Source organism: Anabas testudineus, chromosome 6 (genome assembly GCF_900324465.2).
Source record: "Anabas testudineus chromosome 6, fAnaTes1.2, whole genome shotgun sequence".
In the NCBI taxonomy this organism is placed as follows: Eukaryota; Metazoa; Chordata; class Actinopteri; order Anabantiformes; family Anabantidae; genus Anabas; species Anabas testudineus.
This window is the reverse complement of record NC_046615.1, coordinates 14913103-14936968: the sequence shown is the minus strand read 5'-3', so window position 1 is coordinate 14936968 and position 23866 is coordinate 14913103. Positions and strand designations below refer to the sequence as shown.

The following is a 23866-nucleotide window of genomic DNA, read 5'->3' as shown; positions in this document are numbered from 1 at the left end:
GGTGAGTGTGCAGGTAACTCAACCTGAGAGGGGAGGAGCTGCACGGACACGTAGAGCCTGCCGGGCTGCAGCGCTCGGTGCGAGCTGTGCTCACTCCGTTTAGTGTTCATGCTGAGAGTTTAGGTTATGCTGCTGATGTAACTCTCTTACTGTTTCACTAGTGAAAACAAACCTCTTCACTTCAAAGAGAGCCATGGCCGTGCTTAAACTGTAGTGTGCACATGATGTTAACCATCTACAACAAGAGTGACTTTTACTATTCTCACAGTTTGATTATAATGTTTATTGTAGGCTAAATGGTAACAACATGCATTTTGATTATGGTATTAAAATGCTGTTTATGATTTACAGATGCTTAGACTCAAATACATGTTAAGCATGCTGTTTACTCGTGGAAGCTTTTCATATTCACATTGTCCAGCAAAGCAGTGGCTGGTCTGAACTCGCTGGATTCAGCTGAGTGAATGAAAGAGGAGCAACAGTGTGGAACATTGCCCAGGTTTCAATGTCACTAGCTGCTAACACTGACCACTCTTTGTTCCGGTGTAGTGTGCTGTCTCTCCAGTGCAGTTGAGCCACATTATACTGTCTGAACAGCCACAGAATAATCATGTTTTAATAAATTAAAAAAAGCATTATTATAAGGGAAATGCTTGCACATACATTGTAGTTGACCTGCAGTCACCTGCATGCTCGGCTTTTACTCAAGCACAGGTACTCTGAAAAGTGATTTGTTTTGAAACTGGTTACTTTGGAAACCTTGTCATTTGGGTTTGATCATTAACTTAAACTGTAACTGCTGGGAAATTACTTATTTGAAGAATGTGGGGTTTCGGAAACGATAAACTGCCGAGAATGACTACAGTGTTAGTTTATACATATATATATATATATATATATGTATATATATATATGAACTATGCAACACCACTTTGGTCATTCTCTGTGCCACAGACAGTGCCAGCACCATTCAATTGTTTATCAATTACACCCTCTACTGGAGGAAAGGTGAACAAATACCAACTTTAATAAATGTGATAAAGAATCAAGAATAACAACAATCAGTAGTGACACGCATACTTTAATTATATATTACAGTTATAGGAAATGAAAAATGAAAGTTAATGGCAAATAATAATAATCATCACTCACTTCCATTAGCATCACAACAGCTGCTTTCCCAAGAAGAAACACAGAGAGCTACATAAGAAGATTATCTTTTGTGAAACAATGTATGAAATGAATCTTACAATTAGCTGCATTGTTTTTAACATTTCATCTTCAACTACACTGATTTATGAATGTATTTCGACATGATTACATGATATCCACCCTTTCAGAATAACAGATTGGATTATTGTCCTTGAGTCTATGGCGGGAGGAATATTTGAGGATGTGACGACATTGTACAAGGTATACAGTATCCGTTGAATGAATGCTACCCATATCAATAATTCAAACAAGTTCCAAAGGGAACCGGGGTTAATTTCATTCATGAACAAAAGCGTGACCAAAAAAGAAAGCTCAGCCCAGTCAGGTCTTTCAGAACATATGTATGAGATGCTAATTACGTCGACATATCTTGTCAGTCAAAATAAATAGAGCCTAACATGTGGGCCAGTCTCTTCACCTGGAGGCTGTGCCCCACCATGTCATAAAAAAAGATTGAGATCTCACATGTCACATGGTGAATAAAAACATCTATAATGACAAGGGAGGTTTAATATAAAATAACAATGTTAAAAACTAATGGAAGAAAACGCTGATGACTGCAGCATTCAAAACCAGTAACTAATAATGTGATCCAGAATATGCTTTGTCCATCAGGTGTCTTGGGCCTCACAATCTCAGATCATTAAGGTAGCTTTTTCTTTCCATGATTTGTTTTTTTATCACTATTTTTTTATTTAAAGCACTGCTCACTAGAAGTGCAGTTGTGACTGCCATTACAATGTTGTGGTAAACTTTATCACTGGCTCGATTACGTTATATTTCCCAATAAAAACTCAGTGGCCAGGAGGAGCTTGAGATAAAGAGTGTTAGCAAGAGTGTCCGGAGTCCTGTACATGGTCAGGTTTAGGCAACATGCCACTTGACTGTTTGTCAAAAGACAGCATTTTTTAAAACGAACACACTGTGTCTGAAGTTTTTCTCTGCAAAGACAGACCTCTGTCTTTCTCAGACCTTAACTAAGTGATCAACCAACCCTGAATATAACTGTAAAAAGGTCTAATATTGCTGGACAAACTAGATAATTGGGACAATTTTAGTGTGTTTGATATCAACAAACAGGTTGATATCCTCATTATGTTAATAGAAATTGTTGTCCTGACTAAAATGTAGTTGAAAGGAAACTTAATTTTGAGAAGCCTACAGCAGCTAGAGAGAGATTAAATATGTACTTCAGTAAATAAATGTTGGCCTATAATTTGCAAGTTGTGTTGATTTGTAAATAGGCTGTTTAATTTAATAATATGACATGTTAACTATTATTATTATAGCTTCTTCACCTTTCTCCAACATCACTTACCATGAAATCTGGTACATCACAGAGCTGACATGAAGTAATCACAGTAGTACACACATCACAGTGTGCTGTAGGCAATATATCTAATTAATGTGGTAGAAGCTGATAACCTCTTCCACAAAGTCTATATTATCTTATATGACATATATTAGACTTACATTTTCCAAATGATGACTGTTTGTTGCTTGGAGGACATTTCTTGATCTAACTAACCCTAACCTTCCTACTAAAATGTAATAATTGACCTAGTGAAAATCTTTTTGTTGCCCAATAGGAAGAGAGAATGTGTGGAAATTCACACAATGCATAAGAAAGTGTGCTATCACATTCTTGCACACTTACATAGCTAAGATAAGAAATCCAGAATACCAAAATGAACTGTTTTAACATAGCCAGCTGTTTCATTGTCCCCTGCAGCCTCTATCTGTTTCTCTTTCTTGCTTGTCCTCTGAAACAATCTGCATAGTGTGGTTAGAAGAACGAAGGCGTTGTTTGGGTTGAATGGAGGAAGAGCTGAGGGGTGGAGGGGTGGAGAGGGAGATGCTCCAGCTGTGGGGGAACAAGACAACACAACAGCATCTCACATGTGGACGAGGGGGGGGGGGGGTGGGCGTCCAGGCTGCGGGGGCTGCACACAGTGGCATTGTTATAAGGGGGGTGGGATGCAGATGATAAGGTTGAGAGAAATGTATCATTCCCTCAAATCCTCCCTTCGGGATGCCTTGACACAAACCACTCCTGTTGCTGTGTGGTTGTTTAAGCTGGAAGGATTCAAAAGGCCCCACAGAAGTTTTAAAATCACATCATTTACTATTTAGTTCAGTTTCACCAATATTTTAGTAGTTGGGGGAGGGAGAAACTGTTTATTTTTACCATAATGTATCTTGTGCTGATAATAAAACATATCTCAGAGAGCTTTACAATACTTTCAACACCCTATATAGTCTGACTGTCTTATCAGGAGGGAAAAAACTCTCTACAGAAACCTTTAAGGGGGAGAATTAACTTCAAATGAGATCCTGAATCAACATACTTTTTATGTATATGCATATGTTTTTAATGCAGTATGACACCTACTGCATACACTCTGAGCATTTACCAGTACTTATCTAAATGCATGTTCACAAGTAAAAATTCATTCACTCATTCAGAGAAACTTTTGAAATTGAAAACCTAATTTAAAGAGTTGTGTTGATGTAATAATGTTGGTTTTTACATCAACTCAAATCTAAGCTTTAACTGATTGGACCTCTCCTTAAGAATTTCCATGGGCATTAATAAAGTATTGGTTATTATTATTTTTTAAATGATTGTTAACTTAAAAAACTGGTGTTCATGATTGTAGTAATTAATTGGTACGTGTGACTTAAACTCTGAAAAAACTCATTGTAGCACATTGTATACGTTTATGAGCAGCAAACTTAAAAATCTGTGTTTATTCTGCCAATAATTAAGTATGTAGTCAATAAAAATGCATTTAAGTTTAGCAGAAAACCTATTTGCTCTTACTCAGTGAGGTATGTTGGCTCAACTTAATCTTACCATATGGTCATAACCTAAAAACCAAAAACAGTAGTAGTAGGTGTCACACACAGAATGGAAACGATTAAAAGCACTACAGAAGCTGACTCTGTTCAGGGAGCTGCCCTTTTTCAATTGAAAAAAGCAAATTTTTTAAAACATGAAAATATTTCTGGTACAATTTAGTTTGTTTTTTAGTACTTCAAATGTAAATGTTAATTATCATTATCATTATCATTAAACCGTATGTTTTAATATGGTTGCAACATCTGCTAATTATTAATATAATCTTAACTATAATCTACTTTAGAAAACAAACAAACAAAGAAAAAACAAAGAGCTTCACAACCTCCCAGAACTCAGAGAGGTGTATTACAAAGAATTAATGTATCTGATAAATAAAAGCAGCAAGTTCTCACATTTCGATCGACTAACTAGTCGATTAATCACTGTAGCGCTATATGAGATAACGAAGGTCGTTTAAAATGCGATTGAATTGAGTTGAGGTAACTTTAAAGCAGTTGTTGAGCCTCGCAGGAACACGCGTCTGTGCGTTACCGTTGTTTTGTTGGGGGATCTTTGCTGCAGCCTGGCGCACATCCCTCACCTGCCTCAGCTCCTCTCCTCCGACTCTGCTGCACACATCCTGTCTGAGAGAGAGAGAGAGAGAGAGAGGGCATAGGAGGAAGAGAAGCAAGTTGAGGGACTCTGGTGTTAGTTTACACAACTTTTACGCAACCTTTTTGGTTTTTATCCTTTATATTTTTCCGCCGATTTTTGTTTTTCTACAGGCTGATGAAACTTTTTGAGAACAATTAATCAAAGACTATTATTATGTAGCTGAAGCTGGACTGACAGTGATGAGATTCTTTATTTGAACTACTTGCTCTTACATGGAAATTTGTTGACACCTTCATTTAAAAAACGCACCTGAGTGCGTAATTTTAAACTTATAGCCAACACCACGGCGTCACAGGAGGCGCTTGGCCATAAGGGACGTGGATCCAGTGCCAACAGGAGGGAGAAGTTCTCCGCATGAAACGCTGGATTTATGTGAACTGAAACGAGAAGAAGTCACGACAAATTTCATCTGAATTCCGTCATGTGTATGTGAAGGTTTCCCCGATCCGAATTGATTTCGTTCGGACAAGGGGAGACTTTAATGGATTTTTTATGTGGGACTCGCTAGGATGGACGTGGAAGGTGAAACAGAAGCGTTACAGAGATTTTTTGAAGGTAAGAATTTCTGACTATTAGATCAATAGGTTAATAAAACAAGCTCTACAAATAGTTACAGTTGGAGGAAAAATAGGATTTTAAATTGGTTTGTGAATACATTTTGGTTTCTAAACAATTTGTTTCAGCGAAGAGAAATGTTGATGTTGGTCATTTGAGTGTGTGATGTGTTCAATATAGCCTCGAACATTTAAACCTCAATGATGCACCACATTTAACAGGTGGTTAACGAAGTTGCTTTTGGGTGTAAGTTTCCCTGTTTTCCACTTAGTTTTCTCTTTGGTGTTCATCTTAAAAACTAAAAACACAAGAGAGCAGCAGGGTTGATGGATGCGGGAAACAAAAGTGCTGGTGATGGGTAACAGATCAAGTTAAACGGGGAATCCTAAGAAAAAAACGAGGTGGAGGAGGGTGGGGTTGAGGGTTGCAAGGGTGTAGGAATTCAAGTCAAGATAAATGGTGTGTTTTGCAAGGGTACTGCGGCACAAAGTGTGAGTTAGAGACAGACATGAGCAATACCAGTGAGAACAAACAAAAAACAAACAAACTACACACATAAAAAAATCTGTTTTAATAAACGTACAATATGTGATATCATGGCTAATATAGAATGAGTTTGTTGATTTCTCCTGTGTTGTGTCAACTCTTTACAGTATTATAATACATCTGAGTTAATTGATTGAGTTCACTTAATCAGTCAGAGGATTCACGACTCTTTTTAATTCCTTCATATTATTGTTATATAATTCCACACATCGCATTTTGTTACTGTCTATTTAAGGCCCTTTTGTATTTTACAGCTTGCCACAGAATTCCCATTTACATCTTTTTTTTTTTTTGTAGCTTTTTCTTTTAAGAAAACTTAGTGTTGTTACCAGTGCTCCAGGAGAAGCCACATGCACATGAAAACACATACTTGTGTTTGTGTATAATGAATTATCTGCAAAGTGACTTAACACTCTATTATAGTATACACATAGTGTTGACTTAAATATACACAGCCATCCATGACTGTCAGAGGTTCCTTGCCATTATGACAAGAATTTAATGTGTTTACATTCTTGCTTTGGGAGTAAGAGAGATGTTCTTACTTTGGCTTTATTTCAGCCACTCTTGCTTGGACTAAAATGTCAACTTGTCCACGAGAATAATACAGTATGCGCTGCCTGAGATGCCCCCCCACCGTTTAACATTTTTTCTATTAAATAACCCTACTTGTATCAAATTGTTTAACTTTGGGGCTAATAAACCCATCAATGAGTCTTCACTTTTACATATTAATTAATTAGTTGATAAGTATTGAAAAAGACGTACACACTCTCAGAAACACTGACAGCGTTTTAATGAATTTCAACAGTAGTAAAGTGTGTTTTAATAGGATTAGTGAAATATGTATACATTCACACTAATGCACAGTGTACATTCCTGGCATAGCCCCAGTGGCTGTTAAAATACAATGAGGTGAGACTGGTGTTTCTGTCCGGGAATTTGCTCTCTCTGTCTCCATTAGAGTGACAGTGAGCAGACACAGTGAGGAGGTGAGATAGTGCAGACTCAGGGTGGAGAGAAACTGGCCTGTTGAGAGAAACCCAGCAAAACTACCAACCCCCTCAAAACTTGACCTTCTCCTCTCTGACTCACTTAGACAACAAACTGCCTAACAGGATTATCATGTTTATTTCTACTCTGAAATCACTTGATTTAACTATAATCACACTGTTTCGGCAGGTCCTCAACACATAATGGGAACATACATATTACCAATGAATAAACTGCAAACCTATAGAATGAATGTAGAGCATTCAGCAAGATCCTGCAAGAGTCTACAGCCACGCTGGTGTAAAACAAATCTTCTTTGAGGTTAGGAGCTCACCAAAGTCATCACAGTTCATCACGAAGGACACATCACAGCGATAGCAGACATAACTCACAACTCATAACTCAACAATTTATCACCTGGGAACTATGAATACTTGTACAAAATATGTGTATAAGTACACATTGAAAAATGTGAATGAACAATTTTAAACCTCACAGTAGTGCCATAAGAAAAGTCAGAGGATAGTTTAAGGGAGTAGGATAGATCCTCTGGAGGCCAGAATTATCTGCACACAAATTCACATCAGTCCATGACATGATTGTTGATATGTTTCAGACCAAGTCGAAGTTATGTCTGTTAGTCTAAAATGAACCTGTCTCCAAGAAATAAAACCATGAGAATATTTATCTCCTAACCAACTAAATCACATTACTTCATTGCCTTTAAAAGACGAACAACTCACTACTTGTGACACTGTAAAAATTCCTATATTAAGTCTCACTGTACTCCCACCATGGTTGTGAATCATGCATGGGGAAGACTGTCAGCCATCTTGGAAAAGCTGTGTGAAACAGACCAAAGATTTGAATGGTTTCTCTGATTTATGGGGTTAACTGTGAACTGCAGTAAGAGGAATGTATTGTTTTTGAGCAGCCAGGCTTACGGAGCTTACAAGTAGGTTTTATGTTTTATTGTTGTGCCTCACTCCCATCACCGCTCACTGCCAACTGAGTAATCCTCAGCCAGCTGTTTACGGTTGAACCTGACTCTGTTGGACTGATCACCTTTTGTGTTAACATTTGAGTACAATAACTTGCAGGGACTGTTGAGGAAAAAATGATTTACAGAATAGGGGTGTTATGGGAATGTCATTTCACATTATATTGGCCACTGGCACAGATAACATGTATAAATGAAGCCCAACTGATTGCAGGTGGTATCAGAATTGCTCGTTATCAGAATATGAAAAATACAGTTTCAGCCTTTTTTTTAATTTTCTTTAAATTCTTGGTCTTTTCAACCTAATAAGCCAGTTTCCTCTTTATCTTCTACATGTTGCTTTATATCTTCTCATTGTTGCTCCTGCTTCCTTTGGACCTATTTATTCCTCTGGGTCTTCTTTGTCTTGCCTTGTCTTCTCCATGTCTTCGCCATGCTCTATAGCTGCGTCTAACACTGGTCCTCAAACCCGACCACACATTTGTAGTGCGTCGTTTTTTTTTTCCAGCCTCACTCCATGTCCCAGTCTCAGCCCTGTCACTCCTGTAATCTTCTGAGCCAGGTCCACCAGTGCAACCGGTGCTTGTGTGCGACAAGGGCTGTGTGTGGTAGCCTGGTACAGCCCTTTCTCATGACTTGGGGAATAATCCTCATTATAGCACTCTCCTAGCCTTTCTCACACTCACTCGCACACATACACTACATACTTTTGCGCACAGAAACACACACTCTTGTTACCTCTGATCTGTGACTCTCAGGTCTGCAGAAGAAAGTATTTCAGCCTGAGTAGGGAAACATGTGAAAAATACAGAGGAATTGTTCTTCTCATCTTCTGTTTCAGGTGATTTCATCTCAAGGACATCAACATGCTTTGGCTACGCGCAGGTACTCTGCCGCTCTGTTCGCTCTGCTACTCTCTAAATGTGAATTTTCCCCATCTGATGAGGGGCTTTCCTTTCATAGCCACTTCTCAGATTTTGTGTCATGCATTAGCGATGCTCTTCACTCTCTTACCAGTAACTTTGGCTAGTAAATGGAGAAGATTTACAATTCTTGGGTGATATGTCAGAGCTGTCTAACACCTTCACTCTGTAGATTTGACAAATTTCCTTTCATAATATATTATTTGTGTGTATTTAAGCATCCATGTTAAAAATATTTGAACAATCTCTGTGTTTGTACACTGTCTAGCAGCTGTGGGAGCGTTTGGTTTTGTATATTGACCATCTTGACCTTTATAAGATGCATCAAGTCATTTTAAGTAGTTTTTTGTTTAAATATATATATATATATATATATATATACATATAAAACAACATGTTGGATGATTCTGCAGACACAGATCGTTTGAAATTATGTGTTCAATATGCAATTTGATGGAAGTAATATGTGTGGTGTTGGTGTGCAGCCAAGTTCATTTTGATCTAACTGTTTGATAATGAGATGGACTTTGTTCCACCCAAGTAAGTAGCTCTGAAAGTGTTTAATAATTAACGCACACCTCTGAGTGCATATAAATCAGTGAGAAGTTGAGGTTAAGATGTCGTTAAAAAAACAGCTCCAGAGTCTTTTTGTTGCCAGACAGTGGCCTTCATATTATTTAATAAAACTCTTAAATAAAACATTTTCATTAGATATTATTTTTAAAACACAGATAATAAGAAAAGGCTATGCATTTGATTGAATTATATAAGTCAGACTATGTTTAATGAGCACTCACACACTCACCCCTTTGTGTTCATTTTAGATTATTACTTTGCTGACAACCCAGGCATTGAAATGGTGGCATAACACACACACAACACACACAAACACACACACATACACAGACAAACAAGCAAGCAAGTGCATGCATCTGCATACACACAAACACACACTCTCTTTCATAAGGCCAGTCTGTATCGAAGTTGGCCTGACAATCATTTCACTGTTGCTTGTTGAACACAGCTGGACAGAGACAAACATAGAGGACAGAGAAATGTACACGTCCAGTTCACAGCAAGTTAAACTTAAGTGATGCAGTTGTCAGTTACTTAATTTATGTTTCTATTCTTCTTTGTTTTTACCATACAAGCGTACCACTTAACAACTAAAGGCACTCCCTTGAAGAATTACTAATATGAAATGTCGATGCTCTTGTTTGTAGATTGTGAAATGTGATTAAAGTGTCTAGAAAAGGGTCTAGGACACAGTGTAGTTTGACATTCAGTGTATTTTCTCAATGAACTGAGTGTTGATTCATGCTTTAATTAACTATTTTTCATTGTTACCTCAGCCTGTGCACAGTGATCAACTTACTCAACAGTGTTTCATTTCATGTTTACTCTGCTGAAATGTGCTGTAGTTATATAAGTTGTTATTTTACTTAATTTAATCAGCAAATAATTTAATACATTAGGACACAGGGGTTAAGGTGACTTTTTAGGTATATTTTAAATCTAAAACTTAAATCTAACTTCGGCTACTCAGCTTGCTCGGTCTGTTACTTCTCTTGGACACAAAGATGGTGTTGACTAATAGTCATCTTTCATATTTTCACTTCACTTTTTCTTGCAGGTTCATCCTTCTATCATTCCATCCTTGGACATCATACTTACATTCTGTTTTTCTTGCCCTTGCTCTTCTCAAACTCAATCCATCTACCCTCCCCTCTCTTATTTTTCGTTATCAGGCCTGCCTCTTAAATTTACTGCCTTTTTGGGTGGGGTACACATCTGGATCTTATTTAAGGGGAGCCATCCTGGTTTTCCCCCTTGCACTGGCACATATTGAGACATTAACCATCTGTTTCTATCGAGTGAAGAGTGAAGAAAGTCAGTGTAAACATGCTAGTTTTCTAAAGAAATATGATGGTGACGTGGTGGTTTGTAATCTTAAAAGTTCATATTTGGATTATTGTGAATCATGTTTGTGATAGACAGGTGGTTTGTTTTATGGGTATGGGCTTAAAGATGTTGATGTTCATTCTGCGGCATACTGTCAATTCTGCTGTTGAGTAGGACAAAATACATATTATATATAACATGATATCGTCCATTAAATCATTTGTAGTGAATGGAAGCAATTAGTCGGGAAAGGAAATTCAACAATAATACTAATAAGTGATGTTTTTGAACAGAAGACAAAAAAGAAAGAGAAAGATCATTTTTTCCAATGCTAACAGAAGAATTCCTCGCATTCCCAACTGAGTAGCTGCTTAATCTATCAGAGAAAGTGTGTGTGTGTGTGTGTGTGTGTGTGTGTGTGTGTGTGTGTGTGTGTGTGTGTGTGTGTGTGTGTGTGTGTGTGTGTGTGTGTGTGTGTGTGTGTGAGTGAGACAGAGAGGGGGACCGGGGTTGCCTGCCCACCCACTGTATACCAGGTCTTTACCCTGTGCTTCACTCACCCTCCTCCCTTCCTCCATCCTGCTCCTCCTGTCTTCCCTCACACTCAATCTGTTTCCAGCATCTCCAGTTTGGGGCAACCAGTAAAGAAAATACATCACTTTGTTTCTAGTAGAACAACTGGGGCAACTACTTTACATAAAGTGATTTACTCATTTCTGAATGTGCATGCATAAGCAAGTGCTTGTTCTACATGTTGGTGTTTTAAAGCTTAAGTGGGGTCATGTGGTTTGGATTTGTACGGCTTTGGCTGTCAAAGGGTGAAAATAACCCTGGGTTGAATTAAGCGGGAGGATTAGGAAATTATAAAACTACCTATATATGTTTTACCAATCATTTAAAAATATGTACATTTTAAATCATGCCAAAGACAATGATGAGAAGCAACCATCATAGACATCACCAGCACTGAACAAATATAAAGGAGAGAACACATGATGTAGGTCCATTGGGTTAACTGGAGTTATTTCAGTGTACACTGTCTGTGTAACAGTTGGAGGCACTGAATCATCAGTATGTGATCTGTTATGTTGACTACTAACATAGTTAGACTGCTGGTCACTCTGGAGACCTTTATCTTCAAATTCACTCTAAGCCAATCAGAGTTCTTCTTTTTAGTTATTTTCTGATATGAATGTATCAATGCATTGTGAGTAAGTTATTAGGAATACACAGTAAAAGTATGAATGTTAAAACTGAGCTCATAATATATTATTGGATAAGTCTTACAGGGATTTGTTACAACATAAGTGTGTTGAAATTAGTGCTGTTGTGGCAGTATGTGGAGTTGTTGAAAGATTTCTGTTGCTAATTCCCAGATGCTCTCCATCTCCCCTCTGTGTTCCTAACCCTCCCTCCACAGGTCATGATATTACCAGTTCTCTGGAGCCACCCAACATCGACACCAGTATCCTGGAAGAGTACATCAGCAAGGAGGACGATAGCACTGACATGTCAGTAGGGACTCCAAACCAACCCAGCAATGTCAAAACAACATGCATCAGTCGAATCATATCATGTCGTTACAAAGGAATTTGTTTTTTCTGATAAGGCTAATCCTCTTTCTTCTTCTTCTCCTTTTTTCTCCCAGCTGCTTCTCAGAGGTCCACAGCACCCCAGGACCAAATTACTCATCTCCCCAGTCAGGAGTGTCGTCCTCTGGGGGGCTGGCGTGTGGTGTGAGCCCTCCTATCACACTACGCCAAGGAGCCCCTCAGCCAGGGCCCCATAACTGTCAGAACGCCTACCCTCAAGGTCCGTCCCTGGGCCTTCGACACAACTACCCCTGCCTGGGACAGCAACAACACCAACAACACCAACAGCAGCAGCAGCCGGCTCACGTCAAGCCTGAGCACAGGGGCCACTACGCTCCAGGGTGAGCGCAATACCACAAAGATGGATGGATGGAGGTTACAAGAAGGAGAAGATATAGAATGAGTTGACCGCAGCAGATGACGCAGTATTTTTTTAACGCATGCAGCAAATCCAGACACACACCCTACTACAGGTTCCTTATGCAATCAACACCTGATTAAGCTTCTTTTATACAAATAAAGCATTAGCTGGTCAAGAGGGGGAGGGAGACTGATAACAGACAGAGAGAGAGAGAGCGGGAGAGAGAGCGAGAGTCAAATTACATCCTGCAAAAACAATCCTGGGGCACACAATCTTGTGTAAAGAACATCTCCACTACCTCTGATCCCAAAAGAGTTTCTCCATGAAATATGATGGCAGTTTAGGAAAAAAAGGATCCAAAGAGGCTTGCCAACTTGAAGTATATTACAATTTGCAAGTTTGCTGTGATTTATTAAGTGTGATGTTTTATCATTTGCAAATGTAACATTTACTTCCATATATTTTTTAGGACACTACCTGAGTCCCCTCCAGACTCCAGCTCAGAACCGTACTCTCCACAACAGGTGAATGGTAAGTAACACATCTTCTTCCTCTGCCTGCAAAATGGGAGAGAACAAGTGCGGGAGAGAGCAGATAACAAACAGTAAAGTGTCTCAATATGTAGACTGTACTCAGCCACTGAGTCAGTGGAAGTCACTAAAGTATTCAGGTTGTATGTGGGTCACAGCAGCCGCTCTGCTTAAGTCAATATCTGTTACTCATGACTTCATCGTGTTTGTACAGAGCATAAAGGTGAGAAGAAGATCGATTTCAAGGCAAACCTATAAATCTATGAGGGCTCTAAATGTAGCTTGTATCATTAACTGAGAGTTTATCTATAGCTGATATACATTGTCTAGATCATTCAAATTCAATTTTTCAATTCAATTTAATTCATTGCAAAGTCAGTCTAGTTTCAAGTGCCTCGTCAAGGAATGAACCATTGGTATGTTGGCTTGGTTCAACATACAAGTCGAACAACAAAAGTGCTCAAAGTCATTGTGTACTTCTGGACACTTACACACCTGTGTTGGTCTTGCCTATTAGTAAAAAGGTGCGGACTAGTGTTATCTGATGGGCATCCCTCCAGTTTGAAACAATGGAAAGTACCTTTATCCACAGTTGTTGTATGAGAGAAGAATTAAATCGTAAGATGAAATGCAGATTAGAGAGAGGTACCACTTCTGTTAGAGAGGAAAGCTGTGCCGTCAAATGTATAATCATGTAAACATTATGCATTTTCCCTGTTGTGTCCTGTAGATCCACATATGATCAGGACCATGACACCAGAGAACATGTGTCACATGACTCCAACGCCACCCCTTCCACCGCACGGGCACTATCCCAACATGCATCGAGACATGTACATGAAGCCGGAGCCCATGATATCACAGTATCCTATGGGACCAGCCACGAGCGGAAGTGGAGACATGCAGCAGACGCAGATGCTCCATCAGCTACTGCAGCATCCTCAGGGGCAAGAGTGAGTCACAGACATATTCAAGAGGGATGGAAGAAGAGAAGACGGGTTGTGTTTGGATGGAAGAGAAGAACTTGTGGAAACAAGTAGTAATGTGTACAGGTTTTGACTGTGTTTCCCTTTTCCTTACACAGCGGCATCCCTGTTCATCAGGCCAAGAAGAGGAAGCACTCTGACTCTCCCAACAGCACCCTCAATTCCCAAATCCTCACAGGTATCATCAAACAAGAGCCAGGTAGGCAGGCATCTTTCTTCTTTCTCACCTCCTCTGCCTCACGCTCACCTGCTCTTACCTAACCTATAACTCTCAAAAAGACTTTTACAGAACAGTTGTGGACATTTCTAACATGCTTAGACCTCAACGTAACTTCTCATATTTCAAACTTTGTCACAGGTTTAATGCAGGATGCAGACAACAGCTACCTGGACCCTAACTATCAGTGCATTAAGTGGCAACCTCACCAGCAGAACAAGTGGACACCACTATATGATGCAAACTGCAAAGAGCTGTGGGTGGAATTTATTTTGGCACATTTGTACAGTTGAGGTCTTTGTACTGGAACAAAAAGAGCTGAAAAAGCATTGCAGAAAGTCAAAAAGGAAAACAGTTATAATTGGTTAAGAATATAATTCAAACGAGTACACAATGGGAGTGGCAAAGGAATAGCAAGGTTGGCGAGATCTACAAATTCCTCAGAGGTGAGCTGTGCGGGGGAGTAAGCGAGCGGAGGGTTTCGGCTTAGAAAGACAACGTGAGGAGGGGTAAAGGGAGAAATTAGTGTACACCTACTTTTGCTTTTGCAATGCCAAAACAGAACGAAGTATAGATAGGGAGGAAGGTTAAAATGAACTCAAGAGGCCTTTGAGATATGTTATCAAAACCACCTGGTTGCCCATCACAAATTTTAGCACACCACACCTATGTAAAAGCAACAGCAGGTTTTCATTTGTTTTGATTTAGATTTAAGTCTTTCACAAGAGCTAAGCCCTCAGTGTAATAAAGTAACAACATCGAAACTGAGGCCCGGAGGCCTGCAAGGACCAGTCCACGGCCTCTTGGGTCTTTAGTTTTCTCTTAAAGTTAATTTCAATATGTCCCTGATTTAAAGTTAGCAGTGCCAAAGAACAGCAAAAGAAGCATTGGTTGTATCGTCTTCATATTATCATCCAACACAACAGCACATCACTACTCCACTCTATACTCTATTCTTCTTTTACCCCTGTAAAAGATTAAAAAGCCTCCCTCCTGTAATAAAAAAGGAAAAACTCTGTCTTACACGTTGCTTATATTAAATACAGATGCTCATACCGTATGTTTTCTTATCACACTATTCATGTGTCATAATTTCTTTACCTTCTTCAGACCAATGCCAACCTACCGTGTTGACGCTGACAAAGGCTTCAACTTCTCGTTGGCTGATGACGCTTTTGTGTGTCAGAAGAAGAATCACTTCCAGGTCACAGTATACATAGGCATGCTGGGTGACCCCAAATACATCAAGACGAGTGAAGGCCTGCAGCCCATCGACTGCTTCTATCTCAAACTAAATGGAGTGAAGGCGAGTGACGGCAAAATGGTGAACGTGACATTGATGTGACAGATGATTGCTAGTTGTATAGAGTGAGTAAATGTATTAAGATTAAATTAACATGTTCATTTTCTTCCTCTTACTAGGTGGAGGCCATGAACCAGTCCATCAGTGTAGAGCAGTCACAATCTGACCGCAGCAAGAGACCTTTCAAGCCAGTGCTGTGAGTCTCTCTCTCTCTGAGAGTTTTGTGCAATACTGTATTTGAAGGTTTATGTGAAGCCAAAATTCTCTATTTTTGTTTCCCTGCACAGTTTCTGTGTTGAGCTGCAGATGAAGGATAGTAAAACATTAAAAAGCTCTTAACTTTGAAAGATATCCACTTGGTTTATCTAACTCAACGGAAGCATCATATTAATTTCAGACAGATGATAAGAATGCAAAGGGAATGATTGCACTTGGTAACAACTCGCTATCACTGACAAATGTTGCAAAAAAATACTTGAACAATTGAGCCATTATAAAACAATATCAGAAGATATGTTTGCATAATTTGTGATTTGGTTTCTTTCAGTGTCACCTTGCCACCAGAGCAGGTCACAAAGGTCACAGTGGGGCGGCTCCACTTCAGTGAGACCACAGCAAATAATATGAGAAAGAAGGGCAAACCGAACCCTGACCAGAGGTGAAAGACGCGCCATCGTATTTAAACATGTGACAGACACAGTATCAAAGCTCCAGTGGTCACGTTTTCTGCTGATACTTTTGTCTTTGCAGGTATTTCATGCTGGTGGTAGCTCTGCATGCTCAGTCCCACAGTCAGAGCTACACTGTGGCTGCTCACGTGTCCGAGAGGATCATCGTCAGGGTAACGTCTGGCCATGTCTGTCTGCCTCCTACAACAATCATATCCCTTGTTAATGTGATGCCTTTCTCTTGGTCAGCTGTACACCTTTCTGCCCTTCAAAACCACTGTTCTTTAGACTATGATCTCAAACCCAGCATTTCAATACTTTACACCATTACAACAGTTTTGTTTATTTGGTGAATTTAAACACTAAACTATGTTCTAATAAAGCCAGTCCTTGTGCAGACTTGTTTTAAAGGGGATGATTCAACATTTTGGAAAACATGCTTATTTCCTTTCTTGCCTTGTAACTGTATGGTAAACATGTGCCTCACAGCAAGCTTGTTAATGAGTTGATTAAGAAAATCTTCCTACCACCTATTCACATATTGCTCTCTAGTACAGCTTCACACCCACTATGGCCTCAATAATAAACATTGATAATAGTATGATTATCACCTCTCTGACAGTTTTAACAACAGCCCAATACAAGTACAATTCATGGCAGAGCTGCTGTATTGGATTGCATTAGATTGTACAGGTGTAACTAATAAAGTGACCTGTAAGTGTAGTTCTCTGCAGGAAAGCGAATAAACATGTTTATGCTTATCTGCTTGTTTAAACTATTCAATTAAAAATATTGCCATTACTTTGCACCTTTTTTATTGTATCTCTTATCAATATCTGAACTACCGTTTCTCTGTGCATCGTCTTTTTTTTGTCTCTTTCTAACAGGCGTCCAACCCAGGGCAGTTTGAAAGTGACAACGAGGTACTGTGGCAGCGCGGGCAACTGCAAGACTCGGTCTACCACCACGGGAGAGTCGGCATCAACACAGACCGGCCCGACGAGGCCCTTGTCGTCCATGGCAACCTGAAGGTCATGGGCTCCCTGGTACACCCGTCTGACATCAGAGCCAAAGAAAATGTCCAGGAGGTCAGGCTGACACTCAGTGTGTATGTATATGAGTGTGTGTGTGCTTGTGTGTGTGCATGTTTCCAAACTGTCGGTGTGTTTTTGTGTGCCTCATGTGCTCGTCTTCATGGATCATATCATACAAACGTTCATACGTTTAACACTGAGTTTAGTCTTTTCATTATAGTTGATCTAAACATTGTGTTGTCATACCATCTTCATGGGTGTCATTGTCATTCTGCCTGTGTATAGGTCGACACCACAGACAATTTGAAACGGATTTCTCAGATGAGGCTGGTCCATTATCATTACAAGCCTGAATTTGCTGCCACCGTGGGCATAGAGAACACTGCAGAGACTGGTAACAACCTCATTAATGACCTGTGTTCAAATTTAAATGTTTAGTTCCATCCTCTCTATCATGTCTTCGTACAATGTGTGCTGTGTTTTCATCTTAATGTTTTAATACTGGGGTTTTCTTTTATTCTACATGCATCATTATGCAAGTGTGTCCACTATGTGTGTATTGTCAAGCTTTTGCGTCTCCTCCTTTTTTACTTGCTGTATCATTCTGTAGGAGTGATCGCTCAAGAAGTTCAGCAAATCCTTCCTGAAGCAGTGAAGGAAGGAGGTGATGTGGTGTGCTCCAATGGAGAAACTATTCCCAATCTCCTAGTCGTCAACAAGGTAGCACATGCACATATACATGCTTTCGACACAGGCAGGCATTACATTCACACAAACCAACAGCTCTCCTTCTAATTTCGAAGGAACGCATCTTCATGGAGAATGTGGGGGCGGTGAAGGAACTGTGTAAGCTGACAGACAACCTGGAGACTCGTATAGACGAGCTGGAGCGCTGGAGCCGCAAGCTGGCTAAGCTGCGTCGCTTTGACAGCATGAAGAGCACCGTGAGTGGAGGCACCGTCAGGTGAGGCTTCAGGAGTGGGTGTTACAGACTGAAGCAGAGCAAGTTATGTGAGTGGAAAATAAATAATATTTTTTTGTTATACTTCATCCATGTAGCCAATCAGGGAGTTATTTTAGCAGGACAGGAAGTGGCCCATTTAAAAAGAAGACAGTCAAACCTGGGAGCAAGGTCTGTGGCAACTACTAGTTTAATAAAATGTAATAAGTTGATGAATAGCAGGATGTGCAGCTTTTAATGGATCTAATCTGCTTTTTAATTTCAGAATTCACCTCAGGATCAAGGCTGCATCAGTCAGAGATTCATGCAGGGGACCATCCTGGCACTGGTCATTGTCATGGCATTCAGGTTAGAAGAGTAGCATGTGTTTGTATAGGGAGGGGTGGGACAACAAAACAGCTTCCTCTGTGTAGAGCAGTGACATGATCATGATATATCGGATCTTTATTTGTCTCTTACAGTGTCATTTCCATGTCTGTCCTTTACGTCCTGACTCTTCACCATAGAGGAGACAGCTCAGAGAAGGATGGGTATGCGCTTTGTGCCTTATGAAGGAAAAGATCAATTTTTCACTTCTCTTCTTTAGTATCTTCCAGTATAATGACGTCTGTCCCCGCTCTCTGTAGCTACATTCCTTCCTGTGTTCTCTACATCACTTGGATGCCCATCTTCACTGCCACTGTTACTTTCTGTCCACATGTCTGCCCATGGTACGCTTTCAGTGTCTTTCTAGCAACTTATTTCTTTTCTGATCTTTTCTTCAGCCTTATCTGTGATTGCTTAATTGGGTGTTTCCGGTTGTCTTTTCCTGAAAGAAAGCGAGTCACATATCTAACCCTAGAATTCATCAGCCTTTAAGAGCATTGCTTTTAAAACCAAAAATTATGGTCTTCATCTGTGGTACCTGCTCTGCCATTTGATTGATCCAGGTCCAGAGCCGCACTGGGATCTTCACGTGACGCTCAGTATGCTCCACTGTCCACCACCTCTGCACCAGGTGAGTGGAGATCCTACTGCAACGACTTAATGTGTAGTATAAAACCTCTCTCTCTGTAGTTTGTAAAATCACAGCAATTAACAAGCCCACTCAGAGTATACAACATACACGCAGTATATTCTACTTACATTTCCTTTTATCTAACAAATACCACAGCTTGCTGTTCAACCACAGCCATCAACAACCAATCAGCTACAGCTCTGACATCAAACAACCAATCCACTCCAGGTAAGTGTGAAAATATGACATGATATCTTGTATAATTTATTTACCTTCAGTGCAAACTAATTATCTTTCTTGTTTAGATTTAGGCAGTGCGTTTCCCACACCAGGCACTTTTAATAAGAAGGGCAAGTCCAGACAAATGGACAAGGATTTCCACAGTAGAAACCGACTGAGTCACACTTCATCACCTTTGTACTTTGCCAAGTCCAAACGACCTGCACCTACAGACCTTGACGGAGTGGGAGCTACTAATCGTCTCCCTGGGGGTCAGCCGGTCCCACGTAGACAACGCAGCCTACACACAAAGGGTAAATCCACAAACGAGGCCCAGACACGTCACTTTCTTCACACACATAATATGCAGTACGCAAACACAGTGAAACTTTTTGTTTGACAACAGCAAACAAGGTTTGTCTACATACTGTACTAAGGAATGCTATGGGCATGGTTGAACATATAGCAGCTTTTCTTACTTTTGCAGGAGGAAGGTCAGCTCCCTTTCTGACTAGTCTACGTATTCTGGAGACGAACCAAGAGATCACTGCAAAAAACTGCGCCACATCTAAGAGCTGCAGGTATAAACGTTAATACCAATGTCAAACATTTATCTGTCAAACTAGAGGAAAAAAGTGTCAAACCAAGAGATTTTGTGTATAATAGTCTTACTATATCCATATCATCATACTTGTCTCACTGCAACATGAAACACTGTGGATAGAAGTATCTGATTAATTATGTTTGAACAAACATTTACTCTAGTTTATTCTTTTCTGCATGTTTTAACACATTTTACACAATTGGTCGGGTCTATGTGTAAAACCACAAAGGAAAATATTGTATATCTGCCAACATACATAGGTGGTATGTGGTGTAAAAATCAAATTCTAGACACTCAAGTGGATGTTTAAAAGTAAAATATGGACTAACACATTAAAACACACACCAACATGTATCGGCACACTTGCCTTCTTTAGAGTGTGGGAGACAACAGAAGCCCCCTGTTTTGTATTCTGTTTGCTTAAGTCGATATTTATATTGATGCTACTTTTCTATTTGTCAACTCCAGCTACACAGTATCACTCCATGGAAAAAGAAATTCCTCCATCTCACAAATCACTTTACACATGACGTGAGTAACATCACAAATTCTATGCAGTAATACACAAACTGTCTTGTTGACTCTTTGTTTTATGGATGTGTAAATTCCCAACAGTTCCCTGGGAAGCTTCCTGGAAACAACATTGCAAAAAGAACATTTGGCACTCTGGGTATCATAGAGGCATTCATTTAGTATTGGATTAGCAAACTGCCACATTGATTCTAATTAATATCTAACCTGCCACAAGCCAAAGTCTCTATGTCATGCAAAAGTCTCTATGCAAAATCTGCAAATTGTCCACAATTTTGACATTTTGTATATAAAGAATAATGTTTTCAATAATAGGTTTTAGGCAGTTCTTCAAGGAAATTACACCAGAAATTAAAAAGTGTTCCTAAACTCAACACTCAAACAGCTACTACTGTACAAAAGCTATTATTGAAATTATTATTATTTAGAAAATAACAGAACTAAAAACCATTACCAATTCGTTGCAGGTCCACACACAGCATGTATGTACGACAATGTGGGGCCACTAAGGGACATTTATGCCCCAACCACACAGAGGCCGAGCTGTATGGTGAACAGAGTACATTAACAAAGGTACATGATGGTATATTAATTAAACATATTTCCTTGTTTTGTTGGTTTGTACCACTACAAATATGTTAAACTATCACTAATATGTATAAAAAGTCAAAAGGTGACATATTAATTGCTCTCTTACTAACTCATATTTATACTTTTCTCTTAGGGGACTCATCATCTATGGTCAGTACCTGTGTTATCTTTCCAGGACATCACCTATCATTTCCGTGTCTCCCTTAATGTGAGTAAACGGCACCTCTAAAATATGAGGAGGAATTATTGCGGTACTTTGAATGACGTTTGAATGAAGTCAGTGGGTGGAACTGGTTAACGGTTATTATCTCCAAATGTTTTTCATTGACAGAGTGAAGTGAGTTGTGCCACTGAAGGAGAAACCTCATCATTCTCAGACTACCATTTTCTCATTCAAAGCAGGTGTGTGTGAGGAGGAAGACGACACGTCCCAGTGCCTTTTACAATACCCCACATTTCTCCTTTGTACGCTTTTGTGAAGGAAAAAGGTTTTGTCTCATTCTTGTACATTATTTTTAAATAGATTTAATACAGAACAAACTATATACTACATACCCTCCATATATATTTGCATTAAGACCACGTGTCTTTTTGCTGTGGTCACTGGACTTTGAAAGATTTTTTTTTATTTCTGTCGCTGAACCTGAAAACTGTGTTGTTTCACTGTTAACTGCTATTGTGGAAGTAACATCTATATGTTTGTAGTTCACTTTATTACTGATCGCTTTGTCTTCCATGCTTAATACAAGCCATAATCACTTTTTAGCATAATTCAAGTTTGTAAATGACACTTACGGTAAGATACTGTAGATAGTACTGCACACATTTTTGTTTAGTTTTATAACAATATGAATCTGTATCTACACTGGAACTAGTGCCAACTGATAACAAAAACACTTTTCAATAGTTTTATACACTGGAGAGAAGATCGTTCGCACATGCTGAAAGCCTCAGTGAATAGTTGCAGCTCGCAGTGAAAATATACCTCAGTAGTGCACACTGGCAAATCCTGGGTCTCTACAGTGGAGCTTTTTGTCTGAGACTGCGACAGTTAACTAGACTGTCTACTGTCTCCTCATGAAGCATTTGACTAAACAGTGTACAGAGAGTGAAATACTGTGCAGTATTTCTATCTCCACTGCAGCACTAAATAAAATATCAAATTGCAACACACAGTGAGATGTTTGTACACATGTATGCAACTACACACAAATGCTTATTATCCTTAAATAAAGGAGTCAGTTTCATGAGATTTGCTGGAAGATGTGAAAAGACTGAATAAGTAAACAAATAACTGGAAATGAACATGCGTGTTTTAAGAAACACTGGACTAGCTCACACTGGACAAATTCTTAATGAGGCAGGAAATAGTATCATTTCAGGTGCATGCCCAATCATATCTCCAAAATAACCCATCTCAGCACAGACGCAACTCAGATGCTGCTTCAGCTTAGATTTTTTTTTTTATGTTATGTTATGACTCGATCAGAAAGCTGAGATAGAGTTGGGTTTATTTACGCACACTGCAAAAATAAAATTGGACATTCTACACGGGGCTCTTTTATGAATTTCTCTTGTTGATTTGATTAGTTTACCTGCAAGTGCAGTGAAAGTCTTTTGAACTGTACAATGTTTTCCTATGTGTTATCTTTTATTTTTTAAAGTTATTCTCCACCTATTCTCACCACCGTGCTTTATTGTTTTTGTTGTCAAAATGTTTGTATGTTTTTAAATCCATATTCCATGTGTCTGTATTCAGAAAGAAATACACAATAGTGTGTCTCAAATGTAAAATCAATATTCAACATATATAGGAAAACAGCCATCAGATGAAAATTGATGAAATGTATCATAATATGAAGACACTGCACAATTCCTTTATTATAATTACTATGGTAAGTGGTTGTAGTGTGCTATTTTTAGCTTATTTATGATGCACTAGCTAGCATAATGAAACCGCTGTAGCACTTTTTGCACTGTATATACGAATTGCATTTGCTTTGTCCAGACTGGTTTCAAATATTCTGGTAGAACTGAGTTACATGTGACTATATAGCTTAATTTTGTTCATACCACTGATTCTTTTTATCTAATGTGTTTTATCATATTGTTTTTATAGTTGATATTTTTGGTTTCTGTATTATCAACAATACATATTAACTTTTTGCTATTGGAGCCCAGAAATGATTGATAAGCATGGATACATACATACAAATACTTTTCTAATTTTAGCACCAATTTAAGATAAAGTGCCATAACAATAAAACTTGCTGAGTACTTTGATATCACTACTTTTTCTGTTCAGCATATTGTATTGTTTTTTGTTTGTTTGTTTGCTTGCTTGTTTTTTGTTTTTGTTTTTTTTTTGCTTCTTGTCAAAAATGTGCTGTAATACTATAAATGCATGCAGTAAATAAATGTATGATTACATTTTGTTGGGTGTGATTAGTCTGCTGCTAAACTCAGAGCTGAAAAGCAGTTGTTCCTTCTGTCCATTAGATGGCAGTCTTAGATATTTTAACGTGGTTTAGGATGTAGGGACAGTCTGTTTCCCGATTTTAGTCTGTCAGGTGCCAATAACGATCAAGACTTTAGCCACGACGCGAATATGATGATACTGTGGG

General features: G+C 39.0%; 1 protein-coding gene across 6 annotated transcripts; it reads left to right on the top strand.

Moving 5' to 3' along the window:
* The first annotated feature begins 4741 nt into the window (after window positions 1-4741).
* Window positions 4742-23567, top strand: myrf (myelin regulatory factor). Of its 6 annotated transcripts, none has more exons than XM_026364717.1 (27): window positions 4742-5284; window positions 12069-12159; window positions 12297-12581; window positions 13071-13132; window positions 13862-14084; window positions 14216-14295; window positions 14476-14590; window positions 15445-15658; window positions 15757-15833; window positions 16185-16295; window positions 16388-16493; window positions 17193-17393; window positions 17625-17733; window positions 17950-18059; window positions 18143-18303; window positions 18399-18471; window positions 18566-18648; window positions 18762-18830; window positions 18927-19010; window positions 19230-19297; window positions 19454-19525; window positions 19603-19830; window positions 20004-20097; window positions 20589-20651; window positions 21119-21224; window positions 21376-21450; window positions 21574-23567. In XM_026364717.1, the coding sequence occupies exons 1-27, from the start codon at window positions 5239-5241 to the stop codon at window positions 21652-21654; spliced, it is 3087 nt and encodes a 1028-aa protein (XP_026220502.1). In that variant the 5' UTR covers window positions 4742-5238; the 3' UTR covers window positions 21655-23567. The 6 variants fall into 6 exon arrangements, with proteins under 6 accessions (XP_026220502.1, XP_026220503.1, XP_026220501.1 ...); XM_026364718.1 differs by having other exon boundaries at window positions 14216-14316; window positions 15445-15640; window positions 16388-16478; XM_026364716.1 differs by having other exon boundaries at window positions 14216-14316; window positions 15445-15640.
* The last annotated feature ends 299 nt before the right edge of the window (window positions 23568-23866 follow it).